At 44.8% G+C, this 14,474-nt stretch overlaps 2 protein-coding genes across 3 annotated transcripts; both read left to right on the top strand.

Moving 5' to 3' along the window:
* The first annotated feature begins 3,398 nt into the window (after positions 1–3,398).
* On the top strand, positions 3,399–4,449 carry CCDC89 (coiled-coil domain containing 89). The gene is given in 2 exon segments (XM_062514142.1): positions 3,399–4,225; positions 4,227–4,449. Coding segments are annotated over 2 exon segments (1,050 nt in total).
* Positions 4,450–8,157: 3,708 nt separating this feature from the next.
* On the top strand, positions 8,158–12,192 carry CREBZF (CREB/ATF bZIP transcription factor). 2 transcript variants are annotated; one of them, XM_062487497.1, is made up of 3 exons: positions 8,158–9,168; positions 9,736–9,813; positions 11,163–12,192. In XM_062487497.1, the coding sequence occupies exon 1, from the start codon at positions 8,158–8,160 to the stop codon at positions 9,088–9,090; it is 933 nt and encodes a 310-aa protein (XP_062343481.1). In that variant the 3' UTR covers positions 9,091–9,168; positions 9,736–9,813; positions 11,163–12,192. The 2 variants fall into 2 exon arrangements, with proteins under 2 accessions (XP_062343481.1, XP_062343482.1); XM_062487498.1 differs by having other exon boundaries at positions 8,158–9,813.
* The last annotated feature ends 2,282 nt before the right edge of the window (positions 12,193–14,474 follow it).

Genomic DNA, 14,474 nt, shown 5'->3' on the forward strand with positions numbered 1-14,474 from the left:
CATTAACTCTATTTGGTCCAGAATGTACTTTTGAGACCTGGACATTACGTTGCTCATGTTTATAGATCACCCTGAAGATAACAAATCACTCCTACCTTACTGGCAGTCAATTTCTTCCTCGGGTCCCTCCTTTTCCGTGAATGGCCAGCACCACGGGCTCCTGGTTCACCTCTCACCAGTGTCTAGGGATCTCTGAGCTCCTGTTCACCCCAGGGACTTTTCCAGCTTCCAGCTGCTCGCGTCTTCTCCTCAGGGAGGTCCTTGACTCTGAGACTTAGCAGATATCTTCATTCCTCACAACACGGGCACCACTGTAACAGCAGTGCAGGAGTTTTGCACCACCTAATTAGTGGTTTGTCTCAGTCTCTTCTGCCTTCACTCAGAGCCAGGATTAACAAATTCACGATGGAAATGGATTTTCTCGTGTTCAGGCTGCTTGTTTATTAAATCTTATCAGAAAGTACAGAGCGTTCAACAGCACTTCTAGCTACCTGCTAGAAGAGAGGAAAATGGAGGAAGATGCAGCTGCTACAAGTCCAATAGAGAATTAACACCTATATTATTTATCCTTTTAACCCAATAACTAAATTCCCATGACCCTTAGTGTGACACTGACTGACCAACCAGAAACTACTACCTGAAACCCATGAAGAAGAAGAAGAAGGAAGATGAGCACTGAAAGAGAGAATGCCCAAAATCCTCCATATTGTCCCATACCTATTACTATACTATAAAAAACCTCAAATTGAAAGCCCATCACCATGTGAAAGCACACACTTCTATTTCACTACACACCCATGATTTTAACTTTACCATTCATATTTAGATGCCATCTCCAAGGCTCAGGTCAAAAGCAGTGTTCTCCAGGGGGTCAGTTCCTGACAGAACAGAAAGCTCAAAAACCCCAGGTTTCTGGGACCCAACAATCTACTTGCAACATTGTACTTGTAATTAACTAGTTTGATTAACGAATGACACAGGAGTACTATGTACTCATCTAGGTTAACCAAGAAACTGAGCCAAGTAACAAAAACTGTTCCTTAAGTACAAAAGTTCCTCCCCAGTTTTTAATACCTTTCTTTTCACCATGTACAGAATTCTTAACTTCAGTAGTATGATAACATGCTGATAGAGAAATGTGAGTTGGGAAGCTGACTAAGACAAAAAGTTTCAAGAAACTTGTTACTTTGCTCTTAAGTCAAAGAGAAAGCCTTTAGTCATCCATAACCAAAATTTTAAAGGTGCCTAATTAGCTACTCATTAAAGGGCAGTTTGATAAATTAATAACTATGCTTTGTCGTAAAGACGAACTGAACTGAAATTAAGAATCAAAGCAGCCACACTCCTAGAATATCTTTATGTATATTCATTCTTGTCTGGAGAAACACAACAGTTCCTTCCTCTCTTCTCCTTCATGTTACAAGTTCATCTTTGTTTTAGCCCATATTTTTTTTTAGAACATATGTGTGTATATGCATAGATAGATATGTGTATATCTTCTAAATTACACTGTTTTCACTTGCTATAAACCAGCTCTCCTTTTGTGCTCTGTGTTCAGAAACCTCCCATCTCTGCAAGTAAGGCTGCAAATCTGAGTTGGTGCAGTAACTCCCATTGCTTTGGTTTTACCCATTTTGAAATGTGTACTGTGCCCTTTTCCTCTTGTTTGCTTCATGTCTGTTACCACAGCACTCTCTTCTTCTTTGCATTCTTTTCCAGACGATTCAGCAAAACCTGCAGTTTCTTTCTTCCAGTTACATTTATTTTGCCTTTCCCAGTCCTATCTGCCAGATTTTCATTAGCTGCTGAATAAAGTTGCAAGTTGTTCAGGGCAAGGTCTGTCTTTATTTTCTATGGACCTTCAGTGTGTTCTGAGGTCAGAGCCTGCATTCTGATCTCCTCTGGCATGTGCAGGGAGTAAGCTGAGAACGAGGAGTTCTCTAAGCTTGCAGAAATTCGCCTTCCTTTTCCAAATCTGTGTGCTTTTGAGAGTGCCAGCAATGTTTGTTTGCTAAGAAACACTGCCAGCTCTTTCAGCCACCCTGGTGGGGCTGGCTTGGCTCCAAGCAGCCTGGATGCGGTAATGAGCTCTGGAGTGATTGGATTCAGCGTCTTACCTCTATGGAAACAGAATTGCACAATAGGAGAGACAACAAACAGAAAGCAGAAAGAAAATACCTGGTAAGGAAAGAGTTTTCTCTTCTTAAACCCTGCTCTTCACTGTATTTCCATTGGATAGCCTAAACCTTTCAGTCCTTCTCCCTCTCCTCCATTATTTGCAAAGGATTCAAGGTAGCAAAAGCAGTGAGAGAGCCCAGGATGGTGGAGGCACAGCTGGTGTCTGTACTACACAGCTCTGAAATTCTTTGTGCTTCACAGGTGCTTCATTCATTTTTTGTTGTACATTATCTTTCATCCTTGCTTTAAGCTGGCTCCTTCCCACATCCTATCTTTACCTCCAGTCAAACCTTGGAATTTACAAAACCTGATTGTCAGCATGCTGTTTCAGGTCTGTGTCCAAATGAAAAACTTGTAGATGAGTTTTAGGCTAATTTTTCAAATGTCTGGGTAGCATGCTGTGTGATTCATCAGAAATAATAATTTTGGTGCATATGTAATATAAATATTTTCCTTATTTTTACATGAAGAACCAGATTTTTAAAATTACATGCCTAAAGTAATCCGGTAGATCAGTGTGAAAACTCAGACGAGGTGCTGTTTCTCCAGGCACAGAGGTTTTGCACCACAGAGCATTCACTAATTATTAACATTGTAGAGATCTTTTAATTGATTCATAAATCTCAAAGCATGGGTTAAGGCTATTCAGTTATTTTTAGCAAGCAATGTACTTTCATAGAAATCTTGTAAATCAATTAGAAGTTTGACGTAACCCTCTTTGTTTTATTTGCAGTTACGATACAGGGCTGTAGGAGAATATAAAGGCAGAGGAAAAGAATTGAGTAAGGAGTTATTTATAGTTCTATCACTTACAAGCTTTTTACCTAAATATAATAGTAGTTCTTGTAGCTACAACAGCAGTGCTTCAAGAAAGAATAATTAGCAAAGCTAGTCATCAGCAAATGACTAGCCTTGCACAAATACTAAGCCCACATTCTTTGCTTTTGCTCACAGAGTCTGGCATCCTTGAGTCTCAGTGTGCCTGACTCTGAACCAGAGGAGGGGGAGGGCAGCAGGCCTGTGTGGTTACTGGCTGACATTGGTTTTGGGAGGTTCTGTTTCCCCACATCAGTTTCTCTGGACTTGCAGAGAAACACCACCAGCTTATGGCAGCCGTGTTGGCGCCACAACCACTGGGCACTGTTTCATTACGCTGACTGTCACTAACAGAGGCAGCCACTATAAAATTTTATCTTGTCTTTGCATGAGACAGGGGTTCCATGGCTTAGGAAGTAGGAACAGGGATGGCTGACTCCACAGGTGATCCAGAGACAGGCAAAGACATGGAAGATCTGACAGAAGGCTTGGAGGAACTCTGTGAGAGTTCTAAGGAGCAGAATGAGGAGGCACTGCTGCGTTCACACCTAGAACAGAATCTTTGTCTTGTCTCTATACCGAGGAAGAAAGTGGATGACACTCACGAACGCTGTGGAGACCTGGAGCAGCTCAACATGGAGCTGGAGAAACTGAGGACCAAGGATGCTGTGAAAATTAAGACCCAGCGTATTCAGTATTTGGAGGGGCACTTAATGGATCCAGTCAAACACCATGAAAAGATGATCCATTTCAAAAACAAACATAACAACTGGCACATGCAGCTGTGGGAGGAGAACAAGCACCTGCAGCAGGACAGGGAAGCACTCATCAGCCAGGCTGTGAGGGAGAAGGAAGATGAAGTGCTCCAGCTGGCGGCCCAGGCCAGGAAGTTCTCACAGCAGTTGTGCTCCTTTCAGGAGAAATACACTTAGGAGAGTCACAGAGCCCAGGAGCAAGGGAAGGAGCTGCTGGAAGCTCAGAGCCAGCAAGCAGGTACCTATGCCGGGGAGGTGGATTCACTGAAGAAGCAGCTGCAGCTCCTACAGGAAAGGCACCAACAAGCTGCTGCAAGGGCTGAGCAGGCAGAGAGTCAGCAGAGGGCTCAGGACAGTGAGCTGCAGGCCAAGCTGGAAAGGACACATGAAGAGAAAGAGCAGCTACTGAACCTGGTCATGGAGAGGAGCAAAACTCTGCAAGATAAGGAACAGGAGATTCAGAAGCTGGAGGAGAAACAAGACTGTGGAAGAAGCCATGCAGAGAGGAGGGAGGTGCCTCAAGAAAGAGGCAGCAGTAGACAAAGATCTGAAGGTTCAAGAGCTACAAGGACAGCGAGAATGCAGCAAGCTGGAGTACAATGCACTCTTGCTGCAGTTCGATGCTTACAGAAAGCACAGTATGGATTTGCTGACTAAAGAGAGAGCTCTGAATGTCAAACTGTGTCACTTTGTTGCATAACTGCATTTTTTTTCTTTGTTCTCTTCTCAACAGGTGCCTCTATGGTAACACACCCCTGAATTTTGCTCCTTTCCATGGGACCATCTTCTGGTTTATACCATCCTCACTAGCTTAAACCCACCTACACTGACAGTTCTGTAGCCTTTTTGTCATTACACTTCTATGAAATGTCTTGGTTTGAAAGACAGGTGTTTGCTGAGAAAGGCATGAGCCTCTCTTTGAAATGGAGAATATAAACCCCCTCTCTCCAAATTATTATTCTAATTTTGAAATTAAGGGGCTCTCAGGCAAAGATATGGGAATAGGAATAACAGTTTTTTACTAGGAAAATTAAAATAGAAATACATTATTACAAAAAACAACCCCCAAAAAACACTGACTGAGTCAGAATACAACCTGACACCCCATCAGTCAGGGTGTTGGCAGCAGTCCCATTAAATGGTGGCTGCAGTCCTCCTGCAGTGACAGATGTGGCTCAGTTGAAGCAGTGCTCCTGTAGAAGGGTGCAATTTTCCTATGAAGGTACAGTGATGATGTGGAAAGGTTTGGTTTTCCTCTGGAATCCAGTGGATCCAACGGCTGCCTTGGTGTTCCAAATCTCAGTTTTTATTTAGGTAGGAAATTCTTGGCTCCTCACCCTGGCTGGAGCATTTCCTAATGGGATGATGTAATTTTATCAGTCGTGCAGTGGGACTCAATGGCCAAATAAACAGAGGATATCTTCCTGGAGGAAGGATGGGTTGTGGAAAAGATAAAGATGACTGCCCCACCTGGTTTTAACAGCTGGTGATAGATTACATACTTTTGGGCACATCCTATACTGCAACCTAAGACATGAAAGAAAAGCACTACGCTCTTAAATCTGAGCATGGATCATTGAACCACTCACACCTGTGACAGAAATTATTAGGGTGGAAAACATAAAATATTAATTTGATTTATTTAGTGCTAACCTCTGCTGAATCATATGTTTCCATTTTTTTTATTGTTAAAACTGCTTTATTTTTCAAGATGACCAAAACCTCAAACTTGTAGCCTTTTGTATTTGATTCTGCTTTGAAGTTCAACGGAGGATGGGCACGTAAGAGGCTCTGAGGCTCCAAGAAAGAAATCCTACCTTGCTATCTCTGCAATTCTCTAAATTTAGGATCTTAACAGGTAATCCAATAATACCATACAACAACTGATTCTCAAGCAAATTACTATTTATAGTTTTCTAGTAGTCTTACATATGCATGTAGTCATTTAAACTCTATTTTATGCTAGAGTAGTATTTCTATCCCCATTCAGCTCAGAATAAATTGTCAAGCCTTTTGGGTGATTTCAATCTGCTCTTTGGAACAGGACAATGTTCTAGATGTTCCACCAGGGTTTTTTCCCAGTTCTTAGCTGTTTCCTGGAGATAAATATTAGTAATGCACTCTTCCATTTTGTACACATCTGGCAGCTTTTGACAAAAAGAAAAATCTTTCCTGTCAGCACTGTGGGATAGAGATCTCCTACTCTCTCCTGCTGGTCTCCTAGGCAAGAAGGAAGTTTTTTGCTGCCGAGTTTTAGCTCCTGTTCTTTAAGTCCCCAGCAACAAAAAAAAAAACCCCAAACAACCACCATGATGGGCCGAACAGCATCCCCCACCTGGGCTGTAGGCAGGTGCCTCCAGAATACAAGTTCTTTGCCATATGTTTATGCCTTGGGATAACTCAAGAATTTAGGTAATGGATTGAGTGTATCTTGGTCCTGAGTATCTATAAGCCACAGCACAGTGTCAGACTTGCTGTCTATTGAGGTCGTTTACAGAAATGACTGGAGGCAGCAGGTCTGGAGGCCAGTGACCAGTTTGTCTCAAGGACTGGCTGAACCAGATATAGTTTCTGGCTCTGGCACAGGTTTCCCAGACGAGCTGCGGATGACTCCATCCCTGGAAGTGTTCAATACGAGGTTGATGGGCCTCTGAACAACCTGGTCTAGTGAAAGGTTTACCAGCTCAAGGCAAGGGGGTTGGAACTAGGTGAGTTTTAAGGTCCCTTTCAACTCACAGAATTCTATGAATCTGTGATTCTGACTCTACATAAGCAGCAGCTGCTAGCAGCCCTTCTTCTGAACTTCTCTGGACTGTCCTTGAACCCATGCAAATCCAGGTGAGAAGTACTGCTCTACCTGCCGTGTGATGAACCACAGCATTTCTTCTGATCCTGGCTCCTACAAGTGTCGTTCTACATGCATTTTATGGGCCACATTCTCCTACTTATTTAACCATGCTTCCCTGCTACAAGGTGCCCACCCCACACACACACTTAGATAATCTCAGTTAATCTTAGACAGCCATAGCCTGAACACCAATTGACTCACATTACACACTATGCCCCTGCTCTGAGAGCTGGCAGCTATGTCTGGATTAGTCCATAGGTAGTGAGTGCCACCTGTATCCCCCTGGTTGCTACATGAGACCCTGAAATCAGGTGCCTAAATACTCTAAATCTGGGCAGAGACACCCACTCGCTGTGTGACAGAACAGCCTCACAGGCCTCTGGCCCAGCCCCAGCCATGGGGTGTGCTGGGAAAGACCCCACGTTCTGCACTCCTCAGGGACATTGCCCCTCCCACCCTTTGGCAATGTCTGTGTGTGAGAGACCTTCCCCGCTACTGCCTCACACGCAAACCCCTTGTCACTGCCCCCCATTCCCTCCTTCTCCCCCCATCACACACACACCCCCTGTACACCCACATTTCCTACACACCTCTCATTGCCCCAACCACACACGTCTCCCCTCACACCCCCAGCTTCCCACACCTGTCACCCCGCTGTCCACAGAAATGGGATTTGTTACCCGGTGTGCAACAAGCCAATAATTACACGTGAGACATTTAATTTATTTCAGTGTTGCACAAGCCTGCGTGCTCGGTGGTATTCCACAAATCAAACGCACCAACTATCAAAACTTTTTACTATTTATATATTTTAGCAAATAAGGGAATTCGTGTTACAAACTACAAGCTACTTAGTTCTCTTATTAATTACTGTTCTATCAGTTAATGACTCTCTCTTGCTAATTAGTTTACGTGCCCAATCTTTTTCCTTTTTTTGGGTCAGTGATCCATGAGTTGGTGGTTGGGATCTCTCCCTGCAGGAATTATGTTTGTTTTACCCAGTCGGAGCTGATTTAGCACAGTTGCCGAGTTGGGTTTATTAACTTACTCCTTACCATGGGAGTTCTGCCAAATGTCCTGTGGCGCGTATATTCCGCATCCTTTGTGTCCACTGTCAGCGGTACATCCTTCTCCCCAAGCCTTGTTAACCTACCCCTAGGTCTGAGGTCACTAAAACGTGTAGAGCCCTAAACCTTTACAGGGCAATTCTAGTGACAACCGATTTGTCTTTCCAACACCTGGAGATCCCTTTGAGCTTACTGGCTGCTCTCTGTTTCACGGATCTCCCTTCTCGCTGATTAGGCTCGAAAGTGTACCAAGACCAAACGTCGAAGAGCAGCCTCTCTCAATACACGTCCCACACGCTCCACGTTTGGTGACACTCCCCCACATTCCCAGACGCCGATTTCCCGCGCGCAGTCGCGAGGCGCTCCCGCGCCACACCCCCCGCGCGCCGCTTCCCGACAGGCCCCGCGGCGGGAGCGCCGGCCCGCAGCCTCGCGCGCCCGCTGCCCTCAGGCTCCGTCCCGTCCCGCCGGGCCCCGCTCCCGCCGCTTCGCCATGCGCCACAGCCTCACGCAGCTGCTGGCGGCCTCGGCCGGGGGGGCCAGCCCCTCGGGCGCCGTCTGGCCGCTGGCCGGAGCGGGACAGGCCCCGAGAGGGCGGGATGGCGGCGGGGAAGGGGACACGGGCCACGCGCGGCCCAAAGCGCAGCCGCCGCCGCGGCGGGAGCCCCCGGGTGCCTCGGAGCCGCGGCGGCAGGAGAAGGAAGCCGAGGCGCCCGGCGGTCCGCTGGAGGTGTGGGAGCAGGAGGACTGGTTCCCCGGGCTGGAGCTGGGAGACCTGCTGGAGGCGGCCCGGCCGGACTGGGACCTGGAAGCTGAGCTGAGCGGCTGCTTCTGTGGGGACGCGGAGCCGCTGCCCGCGCCTGGCCAGGGCCCGCGGCCGGCGGCGCCTGGGCGGAAGAGCGGCGGGGCCGGGAGTCGGCTGAAGGCGGCGGCGGCGGCGCGGTTGAACCGGCTGAAGAAGAAGCAGTATGTGCTGGGGCTGGAGAGCCGCCTACAGGGCCTGGCTACCGAGAACCGGCAGCTGCGGGACCGCAACCGCGGCCTGAGCCGCCGCCTGCGAGAGCTGGAGCGGGAGAGCAGCTACTTGCGGGCTGTGCTGGCGAACCAGAGCGCGCTCGGGCAGCTCCTGAGCCGTCTGGCCGGGACCCGCGCCGGCGGGCTGCAGCTCAGCACCAGCCTCTTCAGGGACACGGGCAGCCCCCGCCGCCAGCACCAGCACCTCCGGCCCGCCGGCGAGAGCAGCGACCACGACTACGCCCTGCCCAGCTCCCGGCCCCGCGGCCTGGAGGAGGCGGCGGCGGGGACTGAGACGGAGGAGGAGTGGGCGGCCCCCGGCGGGATCTGCCTGCACGTGGACCGGGATCAGGTGTCGGTGGAGTTCTGCTCCATCTGTGCTCGGCGGGCAGCGGCCTCCTTCAAAATGTAGGGTCAAGTACCTGCTGGAAGTACTCGTGGGGTTCTCACCCGTAAGGGCCTCGCGTCGCGGCGGAGGAAGCAGGCAATGGTGCGGAGGAAAAGAAATCCATACAGTGGTGATGGGGTGGTATTGGGGGAGATGCAAAGGAGGGGAACCTGGCGCTTACTTAAGTGGCCAGGGTAACAAAAAAAAAAAAAAATCTCTGGAACGGCACGCTGGGAGCCAGACGGTGGCCTTGGTTTAAGGTCCTGTAAATCTGGCATGTGGACGGTAGTGGTGTGAGCCTGTTTGGCGATGGGAGTCGCGCAGAGCTGTGTGCAGCAGTGCGACAGTGGTCGTGCAGACTGACACGGTGCCGCCAGAGCCCGTTCGCAGCACTTGGGTGAAAAGATCATGCCGACTTGATGCATGAAGGTGTGCTCGGCTCCACTTCGCAGTAAAGATAATGCTGACTACCCGGTCTTGAGTCAGATAATGTCTAGCCTGCTTATCCTGAGGAGCTGAAAATGCTTGCTTAGAAAACCAAACAAAAACTCCATTATGACATCGTCACTGGACAGACTTAAGAAAATAGTAATGATCGGCAAAAGAAAGCATGCATATGAAATTATACTGCATCTCAGTTATACATTACTATTAAAACCTCTCTGACAGTTTCTCTTTTAGGTGGTTGCCCTGCCAGGCTCCGTTGTGTAGGGGTTAAAGAACAGTCGTTTTCCACCTCGCAACCTGGTAAGGATCAATATATTCCCATAATGTGGTATCAGACAGCTTGCTTTGCTTATCCCAGTCTCTTGTAATGACTGGTTCAGAAATGATTTCGCTGGTCCTTGGCCTAGTCTGCCAAAATGTTTCTAGCTCTGGATGACAACTAATAGTAAAGGTTACAATCACATCATTCTCATTAGCTGTTTTCCTCCTTTGGTTTTTGAAACAAATACATTGGCCACATAGTGGCCAATATAGGAGCTACATTTTGAATTTAAAAAAAAATGCTCACACCATTTGAAATAGAAATTTCCTATTAAACCAAGTTATCTGATGAGCTGAAAAAGGAAAATATGCTAATAAGGGGGATGTGACATTTATAGCCTTTTATTACAGGGGACTGTCCCAAAAGTCTAAGTAAATTGCTTTTTGAATGAAAAATAAAAGGAATTTGTGACCTGTTGGTTTAAAATGCTGTCTAGTATTAGGGATGCACAGTACCTTTCAGAAGCCCTTCTGTAGCTTGCTCTGATTCACGATGCAGAATTTTACCTGATGAAACAGCCTGAGCACTGGTTAAATCTCTGCAGAGGAATCCTCACATAGAGGAGTCACTCTTGCATGGACTCTAAGGAGAATTAGGTTTGAAGAATCAGTGCATCGAAGTGACTCATTACCTTCCCATAAGTAAATCTCTGTGCCCATGCACACTGAAATTGCTATGTTACTTCAGAGTAGCTTTAAATTTTAAAAATACTGCATGTATGCGCATGTGCTTAACTCTACTGTAGAGTTCTTAATTTAGCCTCTTACAAGATCCAGAAATCCATAACCTGATATAATTAAGCAGAGTTTGGAGATGAGCAAATATGTATCTTGAGGCTAGTGATTTGAAAAAAGCTCCATAATTACTCCTGAGATAGGAAGAAAAATAGTTTGACAAAAAAGTGTGTGTTTTCTTGTACTAGTCAGTGTTTCTCCCTATGACAAAAGATGAGTGGGTTCTTTTTTCAGTTGTATTATAATGTTTAGGTTGTTTAAATGTATGTCAGTTGGGGGAAGAAGGATTGTGAAAATGATAATATGTAAAGTGAGGTTTCACAAAGAATACTTTTCTAAAGCAGCTTCATTTATTAATTTCTTTTTTAAAAAAAGCTATTTAGTGTTTCTGAAGTCTTGTTTCTTGAAGCCTTAAATTTTGTGTTTAAGGCTGAGTAGGTGAAAGCATTTTGTCCCAGTCATTTGCTTTATTGGTGCTAGACCCTGTCATGTGTTCATCAGTAGAAAAGGAGTTTGATTTTTTTCTTTGTGAAACATCACTGTGTGATGAAGTATATGTGTATTTAGCATCCTTGTTTTTCTTTATGCTAAAGTGGATTCAGCTGTGTTGGGGCGGAAGAGACGGGACCAGCTGCTGGCCACATTTCCTGCTTTATTTTAAAAGGTAGTATAAGAAATGAGAATAAAGAGGGCTTTTGCTGTCTTCGGTTAAAAAAAAAAATTGAATGCTGGGATTATTTACTGTCGTCCAAGATGATTTTTCTTATAAGGCAATATTCTATCAAACAGGTTTTTCTCCACTGTATGCAGAATTCCGTCTGTTCAGGGGATATTGACAGCATAAAAGAGACTTAGTGGGATTAATAGACTTAGATTTACACTTCTGTGGTGGAATCAACAGGGCTGTTCAAAGTTTCAATCTTGGGTAACTCCGCTGTAACTGATGGGTTATACCAGTGCACAGGAGTCAGAGTTAACCACCAGGACCTGCACTGACTGATATGCAAAATGGAAATAACTTAGATTCAACCTACTCTCAACCTGCCTTGCTCAGGCTTCATGAACATGCTTTATTTTGCAGTTTAATGTGCTTGAGGAAAAGAGAAACACTAATGCAGCAAGCATGGGATGTTCCAGTGGCGTTTTTACGGTTACTTCAGTGTAGGAGTGTTATTTTAAGTTAATTTAAACATGCATTCTTTCTTGTTGCATCACTGCTGAATGGCAGGATCAGGGACAGTTCTTCTGGCCTGTGCTGTGAACCTGCACAATGCTCTGTCGTGACACGACCCGTGGCTGTGTCTGAGAGCAGCTGATTTTCTGACATGCAAAATCATGTATTGTGGTACAAGAACAAGGTCAAGTCCCAAGAAAGTCAGTGGCTGCAGGCATTTCTAGTGCCTACTGAATCATATTTAAACCAAATAGAAGGGAGGAAGTTATTTGAAACTCTAACCAACTGTACTATCTGTATGGTGTATTATTAATGTAGCTTTTTGAAGTGAAAGCCTTGAAATGACATAACTTAATACTTGAAAATATATTGTAAATGTTTCTTTGTAATTATGTGCCATTCAGATAAGAATACAATATCATAATAAAATGAGACTTGTTGATCTTTCAGTTTATGGGCTCAAATGTTTTTTCATCTTTTTTTCTCATGAATGACTTGGTTCCTTAAACAAAGTGGTGAAACAGAAAGGGGAAAATGTTGTTGCTGCTATTTCTGGGTCATAGAGACTGGAAAAAAAGATAAAATGGGTCAGGGTATGCAGGAGAAATGTTCTTGCTCCTCTGTCTTTAAAGGTAATTTTGTGCTGAGGACAACACAAAGGTGGTATTCTTTGAACTGCAGTTAGAGCTGTACTTCTGAGAATCAGCAATTCTTGTTTTTCATAGCTGTTTTTAATTTTTTATTAATATAGATATGTTTGATCAATATACCATGGAGGAGTTGCTGCTGGAATCAACAATATCCTGGTTATAGGGCTGTACTTACTATTAGTTAGGCTGTAAAATGACTGAAGGATATCTTAGGTATGGGAGCTGTTCAAATGGACTCTGTTTAAAGAACACTCTGTGCAAAAATTGCATGTTACCAGCTGCTGATTCTACATTTCTCCACCCATTTTAGGTGGGATATGCAGATGTGGAGAAATATCTCTGCCTGTGCTCAATTTGTAGGAGGGCAGGACTCGCACATGTACCAGGAGTATGAGGATGTAATTTGCAGGAGCTGTAGAATAGACTGTAATGTTGAGACAGCATTTAGAATGGTGCATCTAGAAGATGAAAGTGGTGCTTTTTTAGTACTTCTGTTGGCTCTTATCTATAGCCATTCTTGGCCTTCTTTTGGGTGTAGTCCAGACCTGAAGTGGCCTGAAGTCTTTTCTCTGGGATATGTGGCCTGTACCTGACTTGTTTCTACCACACTGGTGGAAGAAAGGATCCAGTTGATACCTGTTCTCACTCAGTGTTTTTGGGGAGTTTTTAAGAGTTGTCAGAGGCTGAGGACTGGTTCTTGGGGGTCGTAGGAGGTAGGTCAAATACTGTGTATGAAACCAGGAATGGAAGGAGCATTCCCAGATTCCTGTTGTAGGCACTCTTCCACATGCTTGCATGCCAGAACTGGGATAGTGTCTTGCTGTCCCATGGAGCTCTGAAACAATTTCAGACTTCATTGATGAACTTCTGAGAACACTTCTCAATAGCTTAAGGAGAACTACAGAGTGTGTAATTGAAAAGTTTCCTTGTTCAGAAACACACCACCTTTCTAGTCTCAGGAGTGTTCAGCTGACCTTTGATGTGACTAGTGCTGAACATGTAAAGTACACACTTGCAATCTGTGCTGGAAACAGCTATCAGTCTTTGCAACTTATTAAAAATGTTGAGCAATGTAACTTTTTTTTTTTTTAATATACAATCTTCACCTTTCACTCCATGAAATGAGTACCTGAAAGGATAGGGTTTATCCAGGTCAGATCACTAAACATCAGAACATGCATTTTGGTGACTGAGTGGCAATTACGACTTCAATTCATACCAAAATGAAAGTAGTACACAGAAGGGAAGGTACTTCTGAATCTCACGCTTTAATAAGCACTAGAATCTGGTTATGGCATTTTAACTATACGCTTCCAATAATCACTGCACCAGTCATTGTCACTTCAAGATGCTATTGCACAATAACACCTTTATTTTATGTTTTTATTATCACAGGTAAGTGGTTCTGTTGGTTAAAGTCTGATGGCTTCCGGAGATATGACAATTCACTGTCATGTAAAATGAGAATCTCCAGTCGGGGTGATTAAGGTAAGGCCAAGCTGTCTGGGTGCAGACCAGGATGGGAACACCACGTGACACAGCAACACTTTACATCAAGGACAACTAAATGATCTCTACCTAACAACAACAGGGAGTGTGTAGTGCTGCTTCCCTGTACAGATCAGGCTGCTGCTCCTAGTTAATAGAGAAAGAACGTGTCATGTTCTTGCTCTAATGACCCATTATTAAGGAAAAGGTAGATAAGCTGAAACTTCTTCAATGATTCTTTTTTTTCAGCATTGCATCATAAATTTTAACCCTTTTCAGTTAAAGGTCTCAATATTGAATTCTTAATTCTCATTAATAAATATTTCCGCATGTGTCTAAGGGGATGCGAGAATTTTACTGAAGTAACTTGACCAGTAACTGTGTAACTTTTACAGTTACAGAATCATTAAGGTTTGGAAGAGATCCCCAGGATCAACTCCAACTTTTGACTCATCACCAATTCCTCAATTAGACCATGGCACCAAGTGCCACATCCACTGGTTTCTTGAACATCTCCAGGGATGGTGACTCCTGCCACCTCCTGCGCAGTCTAGTCCAATGCTTAACAAGCCTTTCTGTAAAGAAATTCCTCC

The sequence above is a fragment of the Cinclus cinclus genome, chromosome 2, assembly GCF_963662255.1.
Source record: "Cinclus cinclus chromosome 2, bCinCin1.1, whole genome shotgun sequence".
NCBI lineage: Eukaryota > Metazoa > Chordata > Aves > Passeriformes > Cinclidae > Cinclus > Cinclus cinclus.